The 27,618-nt window shown below is 37.0% G+C and overlaps 1 protein-coding gene across 1 annotated transcript in view; it reads left to right on the top strand.

Annotated features, from left to right (window-relative positions):
- Positions 1–27,618, top strand: part of KHDRBS2 (KH RNA binding domain containing, signal transduction associated 2) — a 656,556-nt gene that overhangs the window by 404,464 nt on the left and 224,474 nt on the right. The window contains exons 5-6 of the mRNA XM_049894956.1: positions 17,258–17,385; positions 23,391–23,589. Coding sequence (XP_049750913.1) covers positions 17,258–17,385; positions 23,391–23,589 — 327 coding nt within the window. The remainder of the gene's footprint in view (positions 1–17,257; positions 17,386–23,390; positions 23,590–27,618) is intronic.

The raw sequence follows: 27,618 nt of genomic DNA, 5'->3' as shown, positions 1-27,618 counted from the left end.
CTCTTTAACGTAATCGAATCTTACCTCATTAACCACAGGCAGAGATTAGGATTTATAAAACCAAAAAAACCAAATGCATTGCTGTTGATTCCAACTCGTACTGACCCTATAGGTCAGAGTAGAACTGCCCCGTATGGTTTCCAAAGAGTGCCTGATAGATTCGATCTGCTGACCTTTTGGTTAGTAGCCATAGCTTTTAACCACTACACCACCAGGGTTTCCAACACATAGGAAAATTACAACAATCACAAAATGGAAGACGACCACACAATACTGGGGATTATGGCCTAACCAATTTGACACATATTTTTGTGGGGCACAATTCAATCCGTGACAAGACGAATGGCTCAATGCATTAGTAAAATACACCTATGCTATGGAAAACTAATTAGCTACTAAAAAAAAAAACCCAAATCCACTACTGTTGAGTCAATTCCGACTCATAGTGACCCTATAGGACAGGGTAGAACTGCTCCATAAGATTTCCAAAGCTGTGAATCTTTACAGAAACAGAATGGTACATCTTTCTCCTGCAGAGTGGCTAGTGGGTTCCAACCTCTGATCTCTTGGTTAGCAGCTGAGCACTTTAAACACTGAGCTACCAGGGCTCCTACCAAAAAAAAAAAAAAAACCTGTTGCCATCGAGTCGAATTCGGACTCATAGTGGTCCTATGGGGCAGGGTAGAACTGCCCCATAGGATTTTCAAGGAGCAGCTGGTGGATTCGAATTGCAGATCTTTTGGTGATCAGTCGAGATCCTAACCCCTGTGCCATCAGGGTTCTGCAAAAAAAATAAATAGTATAATAAAAATTTTATGTTGATTAAAAAATAGTAAAAAAGGAGCATGGAAAAAGTGAAAGGATAACCATCATGCAACTACAAGTGCTTTATCTTTAAGGTAGTGATTTGGAGAAGTGTCAAGGAAAGATTATTAGCTTTTTTTGTTCATTTATCTTTGTATAACATTATCTGTTATACTGAGAATGTATTGCTCTAATTTTTTTTTTTTAAATGTAATAACAATTTCAAAATCTCAGAAATGTTCTTCACCAGAGTCTAATTTAATTTCTAAAATATTCACACAAAAACTTTTGAGGTTTAGAAGAAAATCAATAAAGACAGCTGAAAGAGAAGTTACTTAGTAAGAGAATGATACAAGAGCTTCTGCCAGTTGGTCCAGTTTAACTCTTACTCTGAAACAAGGCACTAGAAATGACAAGAGCATATAAAAATACTTTTTCATGCCTTGTAGCTTCGCCCTGTGTTGTTCATTGCCTGAGGAAATTACCATGCAATTTAAAGTGAGACTACTGATTTGAAATAATGGTCTGATGTTTTACCTTTTCATTTGCCTATACATTTCTCCTAAATAGATTGAAGGTTAAAATTTTCAGGCTTACTATTTCTTTTTCCTTTAAACTTTTTTTTTTCTTGGTAGTCCCTGGGTGTCGTAAATGGTTAAGCACTGGACTACTAGCCAAAAAGTTGGCCGTTCAAACCCACCCAGAGGCACCTCAGACTACAGGCCTGGCAATCTGCTTCCAAAAGGCTGCAGCCTTGAAAACGATGTGAAAAAGTTCTACTCTGCACACATGGGGTTGACATGAATAGGAACTGACTCAGTGGCAACTAACAGCAATAACAACAAGCTTTCCTCTGTCTTTTTAGTTTTCTTTTTGTGATAAAATACTTGTTTGTGAAATGGGCAATATCCTGCCCCTGTTCCTGAATAACTATTTTGACTTATGTTGCCCTTTTACTAATTGCTTTTTTATGGAGTGATTTTCATGAGTCTGCTTATATTTCACCATAAGTGTTTCACTTTGCTTTCCTTCCAGCCGCATGTCTACAAAACCTTCTTTTAAAAGTCAGTATTTTTGTTTTATTGGTCTTCCTTAGACCTTCACCATTTCATACCAATGAAATTATGATCATTAAATCGGAATGTGCCCTGACTTCAGACTCTTTTAGGGTTGGACTCTTTCCAGCTACTCAGTCAACAATAGCTTCAGACTTGGCTGTTGGTTAAATGTACTGTACAAAGAAGCAGTCCTAGACTGATTTATAGCTATAAATTTTCCTGAATTCATCAAAGCATGGTTTGCCTGTAACGCATTCTCATCCATGACCTTAAACTTTCTAGGATAAATAGCCAAAAAGATTTTTTTTTCATATTTTATAATTTATTGTGGTCCTCAGATTCTCTATCACTTTAGGCAAATGTATACACGTACACTTAACACTTCAGGATTCCCTTTTTAGCTAAAATTATTCAAAGGAACAAAATAAGGAGGAGGTATCAGACTTTTTTATCAGACTTGCCTAACAATTTTGAGTGGGTGGTATATCAGAATAGGGAATTCATCCAAATGTGTGATCCCATGGTGCAAAATAATACTTAATGTTTGTCAAGTGCTTATTATGTCCCAGACACCATCTTAAGCATTTACATATGTTTGCTTTTGCAATCCTTATGGCAGCCATACTATTTTTTTTATCACTATTATTCCCATTTTATAGGTAAGAAAACTTAGATTACAGATAATAAGTGTCAATTCCTGCGGATGAGCCAGGCAGTGTAATCACAGAGTCATAATCATATGACTATACTGCCTCTCTGGGTTCAACAGATAATTTTATTTTTAGCTCACAGTTTAAAAACTTAACTCTTCGGCAAATTGGCACGGCACCTACAAAAATTTTATCATGTGATTGAGCAACCCAAATGTTACTGTTATACAGTAATGCTACCATCACATGTTTTATCTCCTGTAAGTTCTTGGGATTGCATGTCATTTTTTTTTAATAAAAATTGATTTTTATTGCAACTCCAAATGCATAAAAATAGATTTTTTCATACCACTTTTAGAATTAGAGAGGATGCAAAAAAAATACTGAAGGGAAATTTCACTCCCATGTGCCTCTGGAACATCCAGTGATAAGGGCCCCATATGTAGAATCCCAGATTTTACAGTTCCCCATGGAGACATGGCACAACTCTTGCCTTCCACACAGGACACCCAGGTTAGGTTCCCAAAAAATGCTCCTCATGTGCAGCCACCACCCATCTCTCAGTGGAGGCTTGTGTGTTGCCATGATACTGAACGGATTTCTGGAGAGATTCCTGACTAACAAGGACCTAGAGATCTACTTCCAAAAATCAGCCAATGAAAACTCTATGGATCACAATAATCCAGTCCACAACCAATCATGGAAATGGCACAGGACCAGGCAGGGTTTTCTTCTGTTGTAAATGGAATCACCATGAGTTGAGGGCCAACTCAGTGGCAGCTATCAACTGCAACAACAGCTCCCCATAAAAAGAGTGTTGTTCTTATTATTATTTAAGTGTCCAGTGGTTTTCAAAATGTGAAAAGGTGTACATGGCCAGAAGTAATTCAAAATTAGGAAGTTAGACAAAAGAATACCTTTCATAAAAGAGACTCTAAATGAAAAGATTGTGATTAGTCATGTTTCTCCAAATAGATGTTACATACACACACAAAAAAGTAGCCAATATATCATAACTGATATCCACTTGATGGCACTGGCTAGGTGGGTGGGTTATATCATAACTGAAAGAAAAAATGGTCTTATGAGCCAGCTGGTTTACATGAATAATTTTTATATAACAGTTTTATCTAATCACACTGTGAATTTATCTCTCATCAAACTCTGTACAGTCTATTTCCAACGTACCCACAAATGACTGTGTGGTCATTTATTGCCCATTTTGTTACAATGTGAGTGACTCAGCCCCATTTCTCTTGTGCCTTTAGTCATTGTTCTGTTGCTCTTGCTCACCCTTTTCTGACTCCTTAGGCTTTTTTATTTTTTGCTCAATCACACACTTCATATGAACCCCAGCTGCTGCATGTCCAACTTTTCTATTAACCTGATCCTTGTCCTCAGTTTTCATTTTCTTTCTAACCTAGTAGTATGCAGTTAGGTACACATAAATGTGTACAACACAGACACATGCATGTAAATGTAAATGCCTGGGAATAAAATGTGGCTACTTAGAGGCTCACAGCTGATCAATTAATATAGTATGAGTTGTCTCCAAATCTCCAAAAGTGGGCTTGTGTTTTTTTAACTCCATCTAATGATAGGAAAATAGGTAGCACAGAAAAGAAAGGTGGTATTTGGTAGTGCCACACGGTCAGACTCCAAACTAGAGTTTAGAATTCCTGTCTCCAGGCCTAGAAAGCAGCCTGCCTGATTGTACCTTTATATTATCTGCTTCCCTAGGGTTTTTTTTTTTTAGTTTCAATTAATTCATCAAACCGCTAAAATGCACACGTTTTACACACATGTCAAACACACACATATACCACCAGTGCTACCACCACCACTAACAACAATACCAGCTTAGCAGCAAGGAAAATGTTATACCCTTCGATTGACTTTACTGTTTTCAGGAAGAACATATTCATTCATATAGCCCCTCATGATGTGTGTGGAGTAAGAGACTTTGAGCTCTGGCTCATGAATCTTTCCTCTTTTGATTCCAGTTTGTTTAATTTATGACTAGGTCTAGACTAACAGGATCTCAGAACAAGAGGAAAATAAAAAAGGAATAACTTAACTGGATAAAAATGAAAAAATGTAAGTCATGTAGAATATTTTCTACCACCAAATCCCTGCTTGTGATGTGCCTCACATTCATCATTTAACTTTGGAGTCTGTAAATGGGGATAATAATCTTCCAAGCCTTCATCATTCACCAAGGTGCCATAAAGATGAATTCAGTCTGTTCATGATGCACTCGGGGCTCCTCAGAAATCGGCAGTGCAGATGCAGAAAGTTTCATTAGACCTCCTATCTTTGAGGATGAACAAAGTACTTGTTCAGCACCATCAATTTTTTTTTTTTAAGCTTGAGTAGGGTTGTTTGAACTTCATGAAAATGTTCTTTGTTGGATAGCATCATGCTATCAAAATCATATTCTGATTAATTTTCTGATTTTTCTGCATTATTTTACAGATTGTTTTTTAGCTGCCAGGTCAGTATCTTCATTGATGCTGATGGTGAACATAAAGTTTCTTTGTGATGCCTAGTTAGGCAAGACTTGACATTTTTTTCCCCCAATATTGATTTGCATATATAAATATAATACAATTCTACATAGGGATGAAATAGAGATTGCTCTAGAAACTTTGGGTGGAGTCTCAAAACTCTAGTTGTGTTGCACATAATTTAGAGCAATGTTGTTTTTCTTAGTTGCCATCAAGTCAATTCCAATATAGAGGAATAGCAAGGCTAATTTGGTGAGAGTTAAGTTCTCAGCCTTCACATGCACACCTTTGCCTGTATAGAGAGCAATAACTTAGGATGGTGTAAGTCTGTAGGCCAATAAGACTTTACAAATATATTTTCAGTTTTTCAGAAGAAGGTCACCTGAAAATACTTAAAACTGAGTTCCAAGCCTCACAATGGTTGTTTTGCAAGCATCAGGAGAATTAAGTTTGTTTTAGAAAACTTTGGAAACCAAATCTCCTGGAAGAATGTTTTTCTCAATTATAAAAGAAAAATCTGGGTATGTATTTTTAACCTATAAATTATCTGGATGGTGAGAGAGGAGAAAGAACCATAGATCTGTTCTGTACTTACTGATGTTTTGGAAGCAATATCCGTGACAGGGGAAAAGACAGGCAATTAATGGCTTTTGTGGCTTGCAAAATGCCTGAGTAAAGTTGAGATGTTTAATAACCACAAAAGCCCTTTACAGCCACTAGACTCCTAACACTCCAATCATGATTCTATACCAGCATTAAACCTGTTACAACAAACCAAAGCATAAATTTCTTTTAAAAACATTCTCTGTCTATTGAAGAGAGTTCGTTGATACTATTTTTTAATTTTTTTTTTTCAAATTTTCTTTTTGTTTCCCTCAGTGACTTTGTAGCAATGAAATACACAAACGAATTGGCTTGCAAAGCAAATTGTTAAGTGGATTTTGTGAAGAAATTAGTATATAAATAGACAGGTATAAGCCACATTTCCATGTGTACATTGCACCCTAATCATTTGTATTTCAATTATACAATAAGAATGTAAAAACTCGATAACCTTTCCTCCTCTTGATATCCAAAGCAGCATTTTTCACAAGAAGAGAGCCTTGTGGAGACACCTTGGGGATTATTTAGTTAGATCATTTAGAATCACCTTCTCATTTTCCAGACATGGAAATGAGTCTAGAAATAACTTGTTCAAAGGGATGTAAATAGTAGCAAGCAGAACTTGAATATTGTTCTCATTCCAACCTTCATTATCTCTTATCTTGACTTCTGTAATAGTCTTCCACAGCAACTGGGTGTCTGTATAAAAGAACCAAATGAGATCTTCCAACCCCCAATCCCTCTTCCACATTCCTGACAGAGCGACTCCTCTAAAGACCACCCACTGCCATGCCATTCTGGGAGTACTCATTGTCTTGAGAATACAGGACCCCAGCCACCCTACTGGCATTCCATCCACACACCTTTCTACACCTTTCTACTACCCACCTAAAATTTGGACTATTAAACTTTTCCTCAACTCTATCACATTTCAGTCGTGACTCCGTGACTTTACTCATGGAAATCTACATGAATTGTTCTTTTTCACCTCTAATAGAAAAAGTCCCATCTGTCTTTTTAATATCCAGATGCTTTCATGTAAAGTAGTGTACTTTCCTTTTTATGATTAACAGACTGTATGTTTTGTCTTTATGTTTTTGTTAAGTAAGGTTCTTAGATTTCTGTGCCTACCCAGAAGACAAGTGCAATGGATTAAGTTGTGTCCCCCCAAAATATCTGTCAACTTGGCTAGGTCATAATTCCCTTGTATGATTGTATAAATTGTCTACCATTTTATATTCTGATGTGTTTTCCCTATGTGTTGTAAATCCTATCATTATGATGTAATACAATGGATTAGTGGCAATTATACTGATGAGGTCTACAAGATTAATTAGTGTCTTAAGACAGTCTCTTTTGAAATATAAAAGAGAGATGTGAGCAGAGAGACATGGGAACCTCATACCACCAAGAAAGGAATGCTAGGAGCAGAGCGCGTCCTTTGGACCTGAGGTTCCTGCGCTGAGATGCTGCCAGACCAAGGGAAGACTGATGACAGGGAACTTCCTCCAGAGCAGACACAGAGAGAAAGCTTTCTCCTGGAACTGATGCCCTGAATTTAGACTTGTAGCCTACTAGACTGTGATTGAATAAATTTCTCTTTGTTAAAGCCATCTGCTTGTGATATTTTTGTTACAGCACACCAGATAACTAAGACAACAAGACATACAGGAAGGAGGATCATGTAACACATGAAAAACTCCAAATTAGAAAAGCTTATTGTTTTCAAATCATATTTGCTTTACTTTTTAAGAATAGAGAGACAAGAGAGCAACTCAAATTCACCATCTTGCCCATCTCATTGATGGCACCACCATAGAATCAGGTGCACAAACCAAAAATTCTAGGAGTTATCTTTGAGTTTACTTTTTTCATCATTCCCTATATCTTATCTATCAGTAATTTCAGCTATCACTGCCAGTTCTACCCCCTAATATACCCAAAATTATTCCACAGCGCTTCCTTTCCACCACTGTCCATGGTAGTAGTAGAAGAGTCTGCAGTAGCCAGCGCACGTACTGCTGCAAGGGCACCGCAACCCCTCTTGTTTTCCTCTCTTGCCCCATTTTTATCCATTTTCCTCATAAAAAAAAAAAAAAAAAAATTTTCCTCATAGCTGACAGAATATTCTTTTTAAGATAAAACCAATTATTTCACTGCCCAACTTAAATACTCCCCATGCTATCTGTTAAACAGTCTCTGATTTATTACAGTGTTCTGTTCCAATGAGTCCGTCGTCAGTCAGTTTTGATGTAAGTCGAATGTCTCTTTTTTTTTTCATTGTTAGTGCTTTTTATTATCAGTACCTTTATAAATCCAATCTTTATTTGTCTTTGGGGGTTGGCATGCGAATGATGATATCAGCAAATTATGCACTGCAACATTGTATGTAGTACATATTACTAATAATGAGATGTACAGAAAAAAATGGACAGTCGTAAGTGCAGTTCATGGCAACTCGAATGCTTCATAAGTCAGGGACTACTTGTACTTAGAATAAAGCCAAGAAAAACCACCCATGTAGCCCCCACCTATTCATCTGATCTGATATCACTCTTTCTCTTTCTTACTGAATTCTTGATACATACGCACTGAAATTCTTTTTGTTCCATTTAGCTCCTTCCTGGTTCATTGCCTTTGTACTCCTTCTACCTGGAAGGTTAATGATCCAGAACTTTGCATGATTTTTCATTTGAGTCTCAGTTCATATATTAGCTCTTTGGAGAGGCCGTTGAGTAGACTTCCACCTCCACCAGCTGCCTGATCCTTCAGTCACGTTGCCCTGTTCCTTTGTTTCACAGCATTATCACTGTCTGAGAGTAGCTGGCTTATTTCTTTGTTGGCTTTTTTTGGTCTGTTTTCTCACATTTAAGTGTGAAGGCAGAAATTCGAAGGGAACTAGAAGTTGCAAGCCAAATAAAAGGAAAACTTTAAAAAAAAGTCATAGACAGAAAATTATGTACTCTTTTCAAAGAGCTTCAATAAAGTTATCATAATGAAGTAAGTTGTGGTCCTGATTAAAAAATACAATCATAATGAATCATCACATTTTCATTCTAGGGGAAACAAAGGAGAGTGTTTAGGAGGGATTGCTCAAGAAGAAAGATAGCAGTTAATGCCTTTCTTTCTAAAACAGAAATGGAAAGTTCAACATTTTGATAACAAAACAAACAAAACAAACCAAAGATAATATTTACTAAAAAATATCAGCATAATATCAGGAATGCTTTAAATATTTTTTATACCCACAAAAAGAATCAAAGTGGATGGAATCAAGCATGAATTGATTCAGAGAGTATTAAGACGGCTTCTATTCTTGCCAAGATATTTTATGGAAATATTGCTTCAATTTTTCTTGCTATTATTTTTCATGATCAAGTGTAGGATTCTAATCATCTACATGTACAGAAGCTCCATTGGTTCAGGGGCTTTTCTCCATTGTATCCCTAAGCAGCCCCTAAATTAGTGTCTGGCATTTTCTTGCTGCTCAAAAATACATTGAATAAGTGAAAGGATGATTTATTTTAGCAGAACTCCTTTAGGCACTTTAAAAAATCTGGCTGGTTAGATGCATTACTATCTTGAATGTGTAAATTTTCCATGTCTAGGGAAAGGTGTGGAACTGCAAGGTTATTGATTAAAATCATCCGCGTGAGTCATACCGTATCGACGTTTTTCATGCACAGAAGTTTCCCCGTCTACTTTAAATGTATCCTTATCATGATGATTCCTTCCTTAAGAGGAGTTTGAGCCATGGGATCAGTGTACTGTCAACCTTCATCAATTCTATGTTAATCAAGAGTTTGTCTTATGTACTTGTCAATTTAGGTATATATAATACGCCAAAGTTTTAAATTAATAACCTATTTTGACTTAAAATGCAGGTAGAGCTGCTGAATAATATGCACAGTAAGTTACTGAGATAATATATTCATTTTGCCTCTGCCTAGACAAATGAGACTTGGTATATTTAGAATAACAGCTCAAATCTGTCATTTGGTATTATTGAAATATTTGTCTACTACCCTGAGCCTACCCTGAGCTAGTGGCTGATTTTTATTTTTTTAGACTAGGCTGGTTGAAAGTATAAGACCAAATACATGAGTCCTTTGGTGCTTATCCAAAAGGTCTTGTCCCCTAGATCTTGTATATCAGTGGCTAATAAGATCAAATAAAACAAGATAGAAAATAACCCTTTCCAATAATCCTGCAAAATATCTACATAACATCTGCTATAAATGTTATCTTATTCTCTAATGACTTTTGCACGGTGGGCAATATGACTTTTAAATATTGAGGGAAAAAAGAGAAAAACATCCTTACCATCATTACCAGGTCAATATACAAAGCCCACGACATTTTGACTTTGTAATACTCATGAATTTCCTGGAAATTTTTTTATAGGCCATATTTGCCTCACCCTAGGCAAGAGGAATATACAACAAGTATTGTGAATGATATCCTTGTCGTTATTTTTAAATAACATTTTTATGACTGTCTTTGGTAGCAATAAAGCAAAATACATGGACATTATAGAAAAATTAAATTCTGATTAATTCTAAAAATTCCTATGCATGGCATGATATGCAAGTATAATTAAAGCCTTGATGGATTCACTTAAAGTTTGACTATTACTTACTTGAATCTTTTCTGTCTGAAACCAAAACTGCATTTTTAAACCAACTTGATAACTCATCTTGCAACGCTAACATAGAATAGGAAGACTGACATATTGTGGAAAAATTTCAATATGTGTAAGTTTTCTTTATTGTAGACATATTCCAACATACAAAATAAACCCATTGTCATCGAGTCAAGCTGTAAACTTTCACTTAAAGATCAATTAAAAAAATAAGGAAAAAAAATTGATTACTACCATTTTTGGTAATCAGTAATCAGTTTCATGTTTAACCTACCTGTAACCATTTTTAACTGAGAGAATGGCAAGTGGTACAATTTAAACAGTATAAACGCATTAAACCAAACCTGTTGCCGCCGAATTGATTTCACTCATAGTGACCCTATAAGGACAGAGTAGAACTGCCCATAGGGTTTCCAAGGCTGTTACCTTTATGGAAGCAGACCGATACATCTTTCTCCCTCAGACCTGCTGGTGAGTTCAGACCACTGACCTTTTAGTTAGCTGAGTGCTTAGCTTAACCACTTCACCACCAGGGCTCCTTGATCAGTATATGGGTATACTGAAAGGTGTAGGCCCCACCAGCATTAGCATCGATGGATTTAACAAAGCTCTTTTTTTTTCTCAGCTTTGTGATCTTAAGAACTTCATTTCTCAGCACTCTGTGTTAGTCTGGTCTTCCAAGAAGCTTGCCAAAATGGCATTAAACATGTAAGGATTTTACTAGGGGAAATGCTTTTGTGATGAAAAATAAGGAGGGAGGCAGGGAAGGCTGGAGAGCCCTCACACAGCGATTTAAGTCTAGCCCATTGAAAACCCTGGTGGCGTAGTGGTTAAGTGCTACAGCTGCTAACCAAGAGGTCAGCAGTTAAAATCCACCAGGCACTCCTTGGAAACTCTATGGGGCAGTTCTACTCTGTCCTATAGGGTCACTATGAGTGGGAATCGACTCGACGGCAGTGGGTTTGGTTTTGGTTTTTTTCTCAAGAAGGTGGAAACATTCTAGACAGCCCTGGTGCAGTTAAAGGAAGATTCAGCAAGGCTGTCGAGGACCCCTTGAGGCATAGTCAGAGGAGTTGCGTGTCTCTGAGGAATGCGCCTACTGTAGTCTCTCAACCTTACTTGGTCCTAGGCTTGGGGTAATATGGCTTCAGGAGCAATAGGGAAACAATAGATTTCAGAGCACAGCAAGTGGTATTCTTGATCAATTACACCTGTAGTTGGAGATTTACCTTCTCTTGGCCACATTTTTTAGAACAGAGTGTCTCTAACTATGCTCATAAGAAAGATATGTCAACAGCAATTGTTTTGCTTAAACTAAGACTTAAGCTAAGTTGCAGTCTCAAATATTCATGTTAATATGATTAACAGATGCTTTCCTTTTTGGCAGATTCTTATGTAGGAAGCTGAATTCTAATCTGCACTTGGGTTGGTGAACTCGCACTCTGAACAAAGAGATTTCAGTAGACAATGTTGTTGTTGTTGTTGTTAGGTGCCATCAATTGATTTTGACACATAGCGACCCTGTGTACAATAAAACAAAACACTGCATAGTCCTGCACCATCCTCACAATCGTTGATACGCTTGAGCCCATTGTTAAACAGCCACCGTGTCAATCCATCTTTTTGAGGGGTCTTCTTTTTCAGTGACCCTTTACTTTACCAGGCATGATGTCCTTCTCCAGCAGACAATGCAAACCATTAATGACACTACGCTGTGACATCCCATTATCTCCACCTACATACTAAGACTACGCCTGTCCCAAGAAGCACATATATCACATCTGAGCCAGAGCACCCTCTCCCTGGACAGGCTAGAGATAGGCTGAAGAAGTATTTGTCTCTGACTTTGGGTTCTTATATTCCATGCTGACCAGTCCCTTCCATATCAGTTAGCTTTTGCACAAAACAAAACACCTCAGTACTTAGTAGCTTAAAGCACCAATTTATTATTCTTGTCCCCTGGTTCTAAGGTTGACTAGATGATTCTTCTGGCCTTCACTAGTTTGACTGGAGCTGGTTGGACTAGGATGGCCTCACTCACATGCCTGGGAACACAAATGGTATGGCCTGGAAGTGTAGGATGACTGGAACCTCTCTCCACACGGTCTCTCATCCTCTGGGAGGCTATCTGGAGCATCTTCACGTGGTGCCATAAAGGTTTCCATTGGCAAGAAAGGGCAAATCTCAACGAGCAAGCACTTTTTAAATCTCTGTTTTTATCACATTTGTTGTCCTTTTGGCTAAGGCAAATCACATGGTCAAACCCAGAGTCAGTTGTAATATGGCCTATCCAAGGTTATGCAGATAAGTGAACTTGAACAAATTGGGAATAATTACTACCACGTCACCCAATTAGTACATTCTCCACGCTTCTCCTCCTTCTACTTTTGTGTCTCTTTTTTAAAATAATTAAATAGTGAATAAGGCCACATCCATGATTTACATTTTCTGCTTCTTGCATGAAAAATATTAACACAATAAAGTAACCAAAAAAAAAAAAAAAAACCCTACTGCCGTCAAGTCAATTGCAACCCATAGTGACCCTGTAGGACAGAGTAGAACTAGCCCACAGAGCTTCCAAGGCTATAATCCTTATGGAAACAGACAGCTACATCTTTCTCCCACAGAGTGGCTAATGAGTTTGAACCACAGACCTTTCGGTTAGCAGGCAAGCACTTAACCACTGCACCAGCAGGGCTCCTTATAGGATAAGTTATATTTTTTAAAAACCAGTTACCATCGAGTCAATTCTGACTCACGGACCCCTTGTGGGTCACAGTAGAACTATGCTCCATAGGGTTTTCAATGCCTAATTTTTCAGTAGATTGCCAGGCCTTTCTTCCAGACATCTCTAGGTGGACTAGAACCACCAACTTTCAGTTAGCAGCTGAATGCATTAACTGTTCGCACCACACAGGGACTCCGTTTTTACATATATTCAGTTTCATCTGCAATTTTTTGATTCTTAGTTCAGCTCTCAAGTGTTGCCAATAATGATTCTGCTGTTTTTACAAACCATAAGGACCCAGAGTTCCAACGGGTCTTCCTCAGGTCAGGAGCTGCAAAGATCCCCTTTCAAACATGGGAAAATTATGGGACTGAGTTTTCGTTTTGATGCTGGCTGGTCAGTTCACACAAAGGTAAAAATTCACCATATCCCTGATCTTAATAAATAATAGGCATATTTATTATTTAGTTTAGTTGTTGCTTGAATGTAAAAATTAGATGGTAGAAATTGAATAATATTTGACTTGTCAGAAACTATAATTTTCTACTGTATGGCTTTTCTACCAACCAACTGTATTGAACCTATTATCACTGTAATCAGTAATCAGGTGCTAAAGAGGATAAACATGAAAGCAACATGCTAAAAATAAGAAAATAAATGCTTTGGAGTGACTTGTACTTTTGCTTGTAATCAAGGCAATTTCTGAAACATAAAGTGAAGCTGTGTGTTAGAAGCATCAGTGTAGGCTGGAAGCATCCCTGCTATTTTCTAGACAGAGATGTGTGGGTGAGAGTTTACAGTCTTTGCTTGATTATTATTGTAGCACCCGTATGCAGAGCTAAACAAGCCTCATTTAGGGCAGATGATATACTTGTTTTGGGGACCCACAGCTATGACTCAAATGCCATTTCTGTTGACCTGCCCTCTGCAATTCTTCCTAGCCTCAACTCCTAAAGACCTCTCTTTGCCATTAGAAAAATCCCATCCTAAGGAAGTAATTTCAAGGACTAGAAAATATATCGATACGTTTATGCATTTGTTCATAGTAGGTGTGTAACTCTCATATTTCTTTTAAAATTAACACAGTTTAAGACTAGTTTTGGTTTGGACTATAGCATATCAGTTTAGACTTTAAAAATCATAACTGAAAATAGTGAGTTTCTTTGTTTTTTTATGCACCTCTGATTATTATATAACCAAACTGTTGATGATAGATTTTTTTTAAAGTGATGTCTTTAAAAACAATACTTTTCATTTTTTTTTTTTCTATTTCTGTAGCTTGGCCCTATTTAAATAAACCAAAGGATATTTTTTATCATTTATTTTTCCACATCTAATATTTAACCATGTGACTCGCACTTAGAATTATGAGTGGCAGAAGCACACCAACCCATCCTTGTCTCATTCAATTTTTTTTGTACTTTTATTAGATCATAGACTTCTTCAAGACTCACTTTCAGAATAAAAATTTTGTCATTAAAGTAACATTAAGAGTTTTATTGCCCTTTTTTATCTCCAAGTATAAGAGAGCCTGGTTTTGATGATGAAATCTTGTCTCATTCTTGGTGTTCTCTTATCCATCCACAGACTCCATCTGTACACTTTTACCCATGTCCATGACTTGCACTATGTCTCCTTCCCTTGAAACTCCCAGATAGAACTCTAGAGTACATTATCTCTTAAGCACCAGACTTATACATTCCAATACTTCATTCACAAATCACAAGGAATTTAAAATCACTGGTTACATATTTGTCTTCTCCCCTATGATGTAAGCTTCTTGAAGATAGAGGTCTGTCTTCTTATTCTCTATACCCTGTGTCCTAGTGCAACACCAATTATTTGTTTGATCCTGGGTGGCTATTTAGTGAAATGAATAGACAGGAGCCACAAATATATATTCTTCAAACTGTAAGTTTTGCATTTTGTTACACAACAAATCACTGGGTTGCAAAGGCTAACCACTTATTATCTAGAGTATTGCTGGTTCCATTTCTGATCAGAGCCAATCTGGTTATCACAAATATTCCCATGAATAGTCTCAAGTGTGATGAACCACTTAGATCTCATTGTAGTTTCTTCATTGCAATAAGGGAAATGCATACTCCTTCTTTTCTTCATTCATTTGTTGTTATTCAAGGGGGACTTTGTATGTTATGATATAAATGTCTTCCCCTCAAACTCACTTGATACTCTCCAGTCCATTCATCAGTTTCCACCAAAGTCAACTTCCTAAAGAACAAGGTGGGTTATTGCAATCATCCATCTGGGCCCCTTCAAGGTCATTCAATTGTCCTTAGAAAGAATACAGACTCTTTATTGTGACCTACAAAGCCAACATAATTTTTCCCCTACTTATCTAGCTCATATCAGGAATTTTTCTGTCTGTACAGAATACTCTCCAAATGCCCACTTCTCTCCCTAGTCTACTCATTTCTCAGCTTAAATGTCACATTCTTAGGGAGGCTTTCCTAGATCCATAGAACATGTTAAGTTCCCTTCAAACATTCATTTAAAACCCTGATCCTGTGAAGTACTTATCCTATCATGAGATGAACAAATCTGTCTTGGAAGAAGTACAACCAGAATGCTCCTTAGAGGCAAGGATGGCAAGACTACATCTCACATACTTTGGACATGTTGTCAGGAAGTATCAGTCCCCAGAGAAGGACATCATGCTTGGTAAAGTAGAAGGTTAGCAAAAAAGAGGAAGACCCTCAATGAGATGGACTGACGCAGTGGCTGCAACAGTGGGCTCAAGCATAAAAACAATTGTGAGGCAATGTTTCATTCTGTTGTTGTACATAGGGTCACTATAAGTGGGAACCAACTTGATAGCACCTAACAACAACAACAACAACAACAAAGTTTATCAAAATTTATATGAAAATATGTTTTTAACCATTACAAAAGAACCAGTTGGTTTAGACTTTAAATTGTAACCACTTCAGTCTGCTTCACCATAGCCAGAAAGAAAGGGTCAGATCCATGAGGGCAAGATTGGGTCTTTTTTGTTTTTTATGATATTCCTAAAACCTGGCACAATGCTTAGGCAATAGTGAGTACTAAATGAATGAATGAGTGGATTCAGTCTACTCTATTCTCTGGAAATATTTAATTATATAACAGATTGCAGTGATTTCTCCAGTAATAAAAATCTTCTTGGCTTTTCTACACATTCAAATTAATATTCATAATCACCTGATTTAGCACAGAGTACAGTGTACAGGGTCTGTATGGCAGATGATCACCATGCTTGGTAAAACTAACTTTATAACAAAATTGAGTATATTGTAGTGGTGACTTCATGGTGCCCAGATCAACTGATTAATTTCACTTAAACATACATTTAGAAAAAATAATCTAATCAGATTGGCCATTTGGCAAAAATATTCTATTACTTGATTTTGTGCTATTCAACCAGATGCGTGTTTGTAGGCATTTATGTGTATGCGTGTGCATGCATGCACGTGTGCCCCAGGGTGTGTTAGTAAAAGAAGTAGCAAATAAAGCTGGTGCTTCCTTTTTGAAGGTAGCATTTAAGTTTAGTGATCTAATCCACTCATTGGTCCTATTGAAATGGCTGATGTATTTCCACACTGATGATGGCTAAAGATAGTCCCCTTGACTCTATTTCTCTGGTTGTTACTGTGAAAGTTGCCCTCCACTCTAGCTATCACTTTCCATAGGCACAACACTAGTACACAGAAGATTCCCTGTTTTTGTCTGTTGCCCATCAGGTTTATTTGTTTGTATTCCACAGCTTCCCAGTTGTCTGAAGCTATGTCATATCATTTGTATTTCATTATAGTTTTAATAGGAGCTCAGTATCTGCCTGGCCTTGAGAATATCCCTTTTCAGTTTATGCATCAGGAGCTGTATAGGTTTCACGCAGTCATTGATAATCTACACATATTCATCTCAGTGAATTCCTTTTTCTGGGACCCTCATTTTACAATCATAACCTTGGTATATTCCAAGCTCTTGTTCCTTATTGCTATCTTCTCCTTTCTGGCTAACACATCAAGTGATATCCCAAAAAATCTAATCCGATTCCTGCTGAGTACTTCATTGATAAAAGAAGCAACTTCAATTTCTCTACATAAAAATAAATATTTAGAGTATATACACTTTTATACCATTTTAGATTTTCGTATGCCAGACTCCAGAAAATAAATGAAAATATTTCTTCCTTATTTGTATTTTTTCAACTCCAAGAACCCCATGTGCATTTTAACTCGCTGGGTCTTATTTTTTTCTTCTAGGATTATAATGATGAAATTCGTCAGGAACAACTTCGTGAATTATCTTACTTAAATGGCTCAGAGGACTCTGGTCGCGGCAGAGGTATTAGAGGAAGAGGGATCAGGATAGCTACCACGGCTCCTTCAAGGTACATTAGTTCTTACTCTAAATTAACAGCAAACAATGATAACCAGTCTTTGCTGTGTTTTTCTGTGTCAGTATCACAGCTAGAAATAAAGAACAACATTAGCAACAATAAGCACAGTAAAAACAATATCGAATGCTTAGACAGCATGTAAGAGCTTTAAATGTATTAACTCATTTAATTCTCACAACCACCCTAGGAGGTAAGTATTGTTTCCAAGTGAGAAGTCCAGGTGTAGAAAGGTGTAGGGAATTTGCCTAAGGTCACACTGGGTGCCTGATCTGACTACAAAATTCTGGCTTCCCAGTTTGAGCCCTTACCAACTACCCTAAGAAAATAAGAGCAGGGAACCTGAGACTTCCTACTTTTGGGTTCTATCCCCAGGACTAGATCACACAGATGATATAATCTTTTGCCTCATTGAACCAGGATGACCTTTCAAAAAGCTATAAATTTTGTCTGTGCCATAAGTGATCCTTGAATTCCTATTAGATAGACGATAGGTAGAGAGGAAGAGAGATAATATATATGCCAGCAGTCCAGGAAGCCAGAAGCATGTTTCTTTCATGGCTTGTGGTAAAGATCCTTAAATTTCAGATACATTTGACATTGAAATATCACTGGTGACGAATCCGGTGATCACAGATTTGATTTTTTTCACTTTGGAAAGAAATTGGAATCTTTCTGTATGAAAATTGTTTTGTAGGATTCCAAACTTGTCAAGTTTTCAACAGAAATCATGGTTTGCATAAAGGCTGAGTAAAAAATACTCATAACCTTCACCACAGACTATGTGATTTAGTCATTCTCTTCACCCAATTTCAGTTGGCCTTTAAATCTTCAGAGGACATAGATCTAGGATGTTGTTTCATATATTGTGTAGAAGTTGTGTTAGGAGATGCTCAGATACTTTTCAGATTCAATTTGATTTTTAGATTATGTCCCAAATATTTTCAACCACCACTGTCCAAATACCATTGTTTTTAACATTAAATCATAACTACCTCAAAAAGTTCACATTTGTCATGATAAAAAGTTAAGGATGGTCAGTTTTCAAATGAATTATCAAGGAAGTAACTATCTAAAGGTAGAATATGGCAATTCCAGAAATTAGATTTGACTAAAGGAAAAATATCTGATAATGTTCTAGATTTTATTTTTATATTTTATCTTCAAAAAATAGATAAATCTTTCTAATTCTATGAAGGGTCAATTGTTTGTTGCTAAGAATTAATGTGACATAACATGGCACATTTTTAAGGCCATATCGTTTTATGGAATCAGTCTTTTATGAAATCTTGCACATTTCTAACATCATTATGATCAGTTGTGAGATGGTGTCATTGTAGGCAATCTAAATGGATTAAATCATATGGGTTAAATCAGATGAAATTGCCAGTTTTATAGTTCAAAAAAAGGCCAGTTTTAGCAGTGTGATATGGTATAACCTAAGTGTATGCCAGTATTTAGGATGCTTACAGAGAGGATGAGTTTATTCTATATTTCTTGGACTTTTGAGAGTGTAAAATAATTGTATTAGTAGGTTTTGCTTGGTTAATGATATTCTACAATGTAATATTGCATTTGTCATATTCGAATTGACCATATAAGATTTCGGTAAAGCTTTTATTTAATATGTTTAATAATTTAATAAACCATAGCAATTACAGTCTACATTTTAAATATCTTCTTAGAAGAAAAAATTGATCAAAAGCTTTTGGTTTTAATATCCCCTACATAATACAGATATGGTACTGCACATGTAGCAAAGAGAAAGGAAAACTAATGTTGAAAATCAGATCTCACTTTTAATGCTGTATTGACATCATTAATGGAATTAATATTAACGGGAAGTAAATGGAGTAGAACACTGTTCTCTTCTGTTTCAAACAACATGATGAAATGTATCTACCATTAAAAAGGAATAAAGAAATACCTTCACAAAACAGAAAATCATATTGATCAGAAAACTCTTGAAAACATGAGTTAATGGATGCTAATTTGTACATAAAATTTATGAAATAGGATTTTATTTCATTATTCAGTTACACTTATTCAAAAAGAATAGTGTTTGGAACATTTTAAACCCTCTGTAATAATTTGTTAAAAAAAATATTGAATTAAAGGAATTTAAATTTCAATCAATGGATCTCTGATAACTATCTAATCTCCCAATTATAATGCATACCAGAGAATAAAACATTATACCTGTGCATTATAATAATTTATATTACATAATTGAATAATTAAAACACATGAAACATATGTCATGCTACATATATGTTGCAGTGGGAGGAAGTGGTGGGAAGTAAAACTCTACAAATTTTATTTGCCACAGCAAGAACTAAAGCATAGAACTGATGGAGTTCATTAAAGATGGAAGTAATCATATTTGATTCTAAGAAAAGCTTCTAAATCATCATGTGGGAGACAGAAAAGAATTAGAGCATTAGAGTGATAAAGCAAGAGAGACAGAGAGAGAGACTTGACTCATGGCAGGGAAGACACGAAAAGTCATGTCCATTACCCAAAATAAACATGGACACATTTGGTCTAGCTAAAGGGTGTAGACAGGTAGGGACAGATTAGAGATTAGAATTTATAGGAATTAGTGCTCAATTAGATGGTGGAGAAAAAAGAGTGGACCAAGAAAAAGACAACGCTCTAGTATCTACCCTGGTAAGGAATTGACGATACCATCAACTATGATTAGATGGGGTATCAATTTAAATGAAGAATATAATTATTCCTATAATTAATTTTAGCTCCACAGATTACAAGTGTGACCTTGGGCACGTGACTTGTACTTTCTGTGCCTTGTTTTCTCAACCTTAAAAATAGCTTGGAATTGCCTACACAGCATATTGTCCAGATTTTTAAATTAGTTGATGCATATAAGCAATGGTTCCCAAACTTTCACACTGGAATCCCCTGGGGCTTCAAAAACTATTGATGTCTCTATCCCTCTTCCAGAGATTGTGACTTAATTGGTCTAGAGTGTAGCTAAAAAGTCGGTGGTTCAAACCCAGCAGCCACTTCTCAGGAGGAAGATGTGGCAGTCTGCTTCTGTAAAGATTGTAGCTTTGGAAACCCTATGGGGCAATTCTAATCTGTCTATAAGAGGTGCTATGAGTGGAAATTAACTCAACAGCAAAGGTTTTGTTTTTGTTTCCTTTTGGTTTTGGTGTTTTAGAATGTGGCCTGGACTTTAACATTTTTAAAAGATCCTCAGGTGATCCTAATGTGTAGGCAACCTAGGGAACTTTGGTATACAAGACATAATCCAGGACATGACACGTGTTGTAAAGCAAACAGATAATGGCCACCATTAAAGGTAAGGACCTCAATGTGCAGCCAAGAAAGAAAGCAAAAGAATCAAGGACAGAAATTGAGGACACCCTCATTCCAAAGTGGACCGATGAATAGAAGCCAAGGAAGGAGGCTGAGGAGAGAGAAAGAGAAAGGACGAAAAGTCATAAAACTCCAAAGAAGAGGTCTTCCAGATGAAGACAGTAGTCCATGGTGTTCTATAGAACAGAAGAGGTACCGTCAAGTGTTGTTGTTAGGCCATCAAGTCGATTTTAACTCTTAGTGACCCCATATGACAGAGCAGAACTGCCTCTTGAGGTTTTTTTTTTAGGCTGTAATCATTACAGGAGGAGTCCTGGTGACACAGCACTCAAGTACTTGGCTGCTAACCGAAAGGTCGGTGGTCCAAGCCCACCAGCTGTTCTGTGAGAGAAAGACATGGCAGCCTACTTCTACAGAAATTATTGCCTCGGAAACCCTAGGGACAGTTCTACCCTGTCCTATAGGGTAACTATGAGTCAGAATCAACTGGACGGCAATGGGTTTTGGTTTATCCTTTACAGGAGCAGATCACTAGGCCTTTCTCCTATGGAGATGCTGGGTGGCTTTAAACCACCAATTTTTCAGATAGTAGCTGAGCACTTAACCATTGCACCACCAGGGCTCCTTGCAGTCAAATAAGGACTGCCAAAAAAAAACATTGAATTTGGAAATCAGTAGGCTACTGGTGGTCTCAGCAAGAGTATTTTTGACAGAGTGGCGAAGGCACAAGATCACATTCAGTTGAAGGATGAGCAAGAGGTGAAGAGTTAAAGGTGAAAAATGCTCTTTCAAGAAATCAGGAAAATAGAGGAAAGAGTGTTGTGTTGGATATGGGCAGGGACAGTATCCTAAATAGATGAAGTGAACCTTGAGTTGAATGGAGGACGGTGTAATAGAGTGAAAATTCCAGGGAAAGGACATAGCGTGTAGGAGGTAACGAGTTAGGTTCAGGAGACAGATTTACTGGGGCTGTGTCTGACTGTCAGTTGGTAAAGGGACAGGATGCGAAATTACATTTGATGTGAGAATTATATAATTCTAGAGCCGAAGAATTCTGAAAGATTTATAAATCTGCTTTTACTGTTTATGAAAAAGAAACAAACTGAAAGCCTACCTTAGACCTAGGGAATTACAATACTTACCCGTAATTATTCATTGGTACAGCCAGAACTTGTGATAATCAGAATAGTTAAAAGTAGGGTGGCCCTATAATTTATTATTCATACATGGACACTTTTGAGAGTGCTAAGATAATAAACCAAAGAGGAAGCTAGGACAAGAGGTCTAAACCAGAACAATCCTGAGCAAACTTGGATGTATGCTCACTCTACTTATGAGCAAACAGATAAGTACTTGCAGGTGCAGTGAAGGTAAAATTGGCCTTTATATCCTTTTTTCTTTTTTTTTCCACAGATATGTTTTTATATTCTTGTAATAGTATACAATATCGTATTTCTAACTGCATTGTACTTGAAGCAGGCACGGACCTTCAGTCTTTTGTATTTTACCTTCTCCTAACCTAGAAGAGTGTCTGTATACATTAGACTCACAATAAGTTCACACTGAACAGGTTTCTGAAATCTCTCTATTCATCAGCTCCCTAATCTATTTAAAACTTTTAAAAGCTTTACGAGCATTCTTACTGTTCGCTCGAAAAAGCTCATTTTCTGCAAGCAATAAAGAACCACTTGACTGCTATTCATAGCAGAAAGCATAACCTACATCCCCTATATGTGAGTACAGCCAAAAAGTGTGATTGTTGACATCCCAATGATCATCATTTTCTCCCAAAGCTTTACTGTTCCTGCTGAAAGCAGGGCTTTCTGGAGGCCAACCTTTCAGACATAATAAAAAGTGAAATAACTGTGCCGTTGCCCACAGACTTCAGACTAATACTCGACCTTTCCAAAGGCCTCGGAATACCATAAAAGTTGGCCGCAACCATTTGATCTTAGGCTTTCAGGCAAGTTACTTTTGTGTCAAGCACTGCAGTACGGGGTATTCAGTCTATTCTTTTTATTGCAGTGTAATAATGTATTCCACTAGAGCCATGGCTACCGTAGTATATTATATTGGGCACTGTGCCAGCTAACAGGGTTACGTGCATAACAATAGATCAGTGACAATGAACTGAGATTTCAAGCGACCTCAAGCTTAAGCCACAATAATAAACAGAATGAAATCACCGTGGCTAGAGTTCCACATTTTACTAAAGTGCAGACAGATCATTTTTTGGTAAATGACAGCCTTGCACATCACTGTCAATAACCCCAGCTTTGAAGAGACGAAGACATATGACAGCTCAGTTTCATAGATCATCAGTGAGTCGTGTATCAGATGACCTGGGTTTTCGTGACAAATCTGGAGTATACCCGCAGCATTTATTTATTTACTTTTTGCATTGGTTTTTTAGTTATATAAACGAAAGTATCAAATAGTTTACATGATTTTCATGAAAACTAAGTCATAGTATTTATAAACTCTATTCAGCTGTGGAGGTCAAAACACTTTACATTCTAAATAATCTCAGTTAAATACATATATGCATAAATAAATGTGGATTCCTTCCCACTGTTTGTGAGATGAGAGCTTTATCTGTTAAAGTCCTTTTTCTGTCCTCACTCGTTTTTCATGTGTATATGACCTGTCTCTCCTAGGGGTCGTGGGGGTGCCATTCCTCCTCCCCCACCACCTGGAAGAGGTGTTCTCACCCCACGAGGGACCACAGTGACCCGTGGAGCTCTTCCAGTGCCCCCTGTAGCGAGAGGTGTTCCTACCCCAAGAGCTCGGGGGGCGCCAACAGTGCCAGGATACAGGGCACCTCCTCCTCCAGCCCATGAGGCTTATGAAGAATATGTAAGTACCCTTGAGAAATCAATCCTTAGGAAGAGTTAAACTGACTAGTTAACAAGCTAAATCTCAAAGATATTCATATACCATGACCAAAGAAGAAAATGTTTGTTAGAAAGAAAAACAAATGCAACCGGACTTAAAGCAGTGCGTTTAATTGAAGCATATTTGAAAATACCTGTCACGTGGCAGGTGTCGTTGTTGTTGTTAGCACCAGTGAAATGGCTTGCATAAGAATAAAACTACACTGAGATTTTCTTATCTTCAGAAGGCATGATTAGATTTCAAAATAAATAATTATGAATGTAATATAATACAGAAGATTCTCCTAGGACATATTAAAGACTAGCATAAAACTTACTCAGAAATATTCGATAAATATAATATTATATTATAAACTTTGACAATGATGAGAGGCAGTGTGGCTGTTCTTTCATTTAAATATCCTTACTTTCTCTTTCACTATTGGAGATCTGTTATTGGCAGATATGAAGTTTCTCTCTCTCTCTGTATACATATATGAACCCTGGTTTTGCAGTGGTTAAGAGCTCAGCTGCTAAGCAAAAGGTTGGCAGTTCAAATACAAAAGCCACTCCTTGAATATCTTATGGGGCCTTCCTACTCTGTCTTGTAGGGTTGCTATGAGTCAGAATTGACTCGACTACATGGGTTTGGTTTTGTTGGTTTTGTTTATATATATAATTATTTATCAGATTATATATATGTAATCACATAAGAAATGCAGTTTCTCTAAGCATCCTCCCCCCTTCTCACCCACGAAACCTCTTGGGTGTCTTGTATTTCTGAGCACCCTTTGATCTTTCATTTAGATTGTCACCATTCCACTGACTGTGTTAAAGTCCATATGTCCATTTGCCCTACTAGATTATGGAGCCTGTAAAAAGGGACTGTTTATATTCACTTGTGTAACCATAGGATAGCCTTTGTAAATGTTTGTTAAATTAAAATGATGCAAGCCAGATCATCTTCCTATGAAACAGATTCATTTTTCCATCAATCTCTCCACTCCACCTATCCCCTACTCTAGGTATTTGTTTCACTGAACCATCCACGAACTTGCTGTCTTCTTAAATGTCCTCTGTGAATTATTACTTATTAAAACATAAGCTCTTCAAGGACATATACAGCCCTGTGCTGGACACTCAAAACAAATAAAAGTTTTATGGGACTGGTTGCCTTAATAACCAAGCAAAACTTAATTTCAAAGTCAAGTAAGCATAGTGGATAAGTATCACTAAGAATACACTAATGCTTAGAATATGTTAGTTTTTAGAAAATAAATTTGTTAGCTGCTGTTGAGTCAGCTCCGGCTCATGGCAACCTTATGGAAAACAGACTAAAACGTTGCCCTGTCCTGTGCCTTCTTCATGATCACTGGTATGTTTGAGACCATTGTTGCAGCTATTGTGTCAATCCATCTCATTAAGGGAAAAGTAAAAACCACAAAACCAAACCTGTTGCTGTCAAGTCAATTCTGACTCATAGTGACCCTACAGGACAGGGTAGAGCTGCCCCTATAGGGTTTCTAAGGCTGAAATCTTTACAGAAGCACACTGCCACATCTTTCTCCTGTGGAATGACTAGTGGGTTCAAACTTCTCACCTTCTAGTTAGCAGCCAAGTACTTAACCACTGGGTTATCAGGGCCCCTTTTAAGGGAAAAATATTATTGCTTAAATGGAAAACATTGACTAAGGTCTGAAGGAGTGAAGAAAAATTATGAAGTATAGAAATCCACTTCCCGTGGAAAAGGTAAAACATATGTCTCTGAAGTATCTTTTATACAATGTTAAGGTATTTTTATTTAAAATCTTAGAAACTCTGAAATTTGCCAAGTCAGGAGTGAAAAAAGCATATTATACCCTGTAAACCAGCCTACAAGCCTAAGAACATAGGACCCAGCCCTGGTTCTGACATCATTTCCTGAATGATTTGGGGGAAATTATTTTAAATCTTTGTTACCTGAGTTATAATAGCTGCAAAATAGTTATTTGTTAAAAGAGTGAATGAAAAATTCACAAGAGGCATGATGGGATCTTTTTTTTTTTTTTTTCTGAGGAACCTTCTAGTTCTACAACCTTTAGGTGTATATTATCACTGTGGGGTTTTCTGACTTCCTAAGAGGGGTTTAAGCATTCACGTAATTTTCAAAAAAATTGAAAAAGAAAAAAAAATTTTTTTTTTCAGGTAATTGTGTCAACATTTCTTTATATCAAAAATGTATACAGCATTAGAAAATAAGAGTAGCAAGACAGAATTGTAGCCCTTCACATGCATTCCAATTCATAGCAAATAAATCACTGGACTATAGATAAGAGCTACAGAAGCATGAAGAGTTTATAAGAACATGAATTAAAGGGCTATATTCTGAATGGGTAAATCTAGAAGGGAGGTGGTTCTTAGAAAAAATAGAAGAAACTATTTAAAACCATGTGTCTTAGGGTTCTCTGGAGAAACAGAACCAGTAAGATAGATATAGATAGATGATTGGCACTAGATAGATAGATAGATGTTAGATAGATAGATAGATAGATGATAGATAGATGGATGGATGCATGGAGGGATGGATAGATAGATAGATAGATAGATAGATAGATAGATAGATAGATAGATAGATAGATAGATAGATAGATAGATAGATAGATAGATAGATAGATAGATAGATAGATAGATAGATAGATAGATAGATAGATAGATAGATAGATAGATAGATAGATAGATGATAGATGATAGACAGACAGATAGATAATTTATTTTTAAGACATGGCTCCTGAGATTGTAGGGGGGCTGGCAAATCCAAAATCCATAGGTCAGACAACAAAATGAGTAAAGAGTGAGGGAGTTCTGGCAAAATATCTATTAATAGTCTGGAGCCAAAATACACCCTAGGGAAACCTCTCTTTTTGCTCTTAAGGCCTTCAACTGATTGGATAAGGCCCACCCACGTTATGGAAATTAATTGGCTTTACTTACATTAAAGCCAACCAATTCAATCCCATGTAACTACCATATTTTTCTCAAATAATACACCCACGTTATTTCTCAAATAATGTGCCCACACATATAACATGCATAGCACAGCTAGGAAAATAATATGCAAGAGGGTTGCATGGTTGGCAAACATGCGTTATTGGCATAAAAATAGGGTCCATCATAACAGAATCTAGACTAGTGTTTGACCAAACAACTGGGCATCATAGCCTAGCCAAACTGACACATAAAATTAGCCATTGCAGCACATAATCTGAAATTTTGACTTAGATTTGAAAATATCTAATCTCATTTATTCATTCACTCAATCATTTACTGAGCCTCTATCCTATCTCAGGCACTGTGCTAAAGGTTCTGGAGATATTGCTGTGAACAAAACAGACCAAGCATCTCCTTTCACAAAGCTTACATTTTAGTGGGAGGAGTCAGAAAACAACAACAACAAACATATATAAATAAATGAATAAAGTAATGCCAAGTAGAGATAAGTGCTCTGGAGAGAAATGAAGGAAGAACACTGACGGAGAATGGGCAGTTGGGGAAGGTCTCTCTGAAGCGGAGACTTTTAAGCAAAGGCCTGAATAACATGAGGGACGAGGCCAAGGGCTATCTCTGGAAAGAGCATTTCTGGTAGAGGAAACATCAAGTGCAGTGCTCTGAAGTGGAACATATTTGAAATATTTGGGGAACAGCGAGGAGGATGCTAAACCCGGAATGGAATGTGTGAGGAGGAGATAACGGATAAGGTCAGAGGAATAGACAGGTCAATTCATGTTGCTGTCGGAGGATTCTGAGCAGTGGAGTGGCAGGATCAGATTTATGTTTTAAAATGTTCGCTCTCTGTATTGCATGGAGAATAGAATACGGGAGGTAGGCTCAAGCAGGTGTGCGGGGAGATCACTGAGTAACTCATTGCAATATCCCCCAGGACATAATGATGACTTGCAGGAGATGAGAAGGTCAGATTCTCCTGTACTGAGAAGATAGGTCTATAAGGATTTGATGATGGAATAGGTGCAGAATG

Source organism: Elephas maximus, chromosome 1 (assembly GCF_024166365.1).
Source record: "Elephas maximus indicus isolate mEleMax1 chromosome 1, mEleMax1 primary haplotype, whole genome shotgun sequence".
Classification (NCBI taxonomy): domain Eukaryota; kingdom Metazoa; phylum Chordata; class Mammalia; order Proboscidea; family Elephantidae; genus Elephas; species Elephas maximus.
Note: the sequence above shows the minus strand (reverse complement) of the source record. Positions and strands in the feature narration are given on the sequence as shown.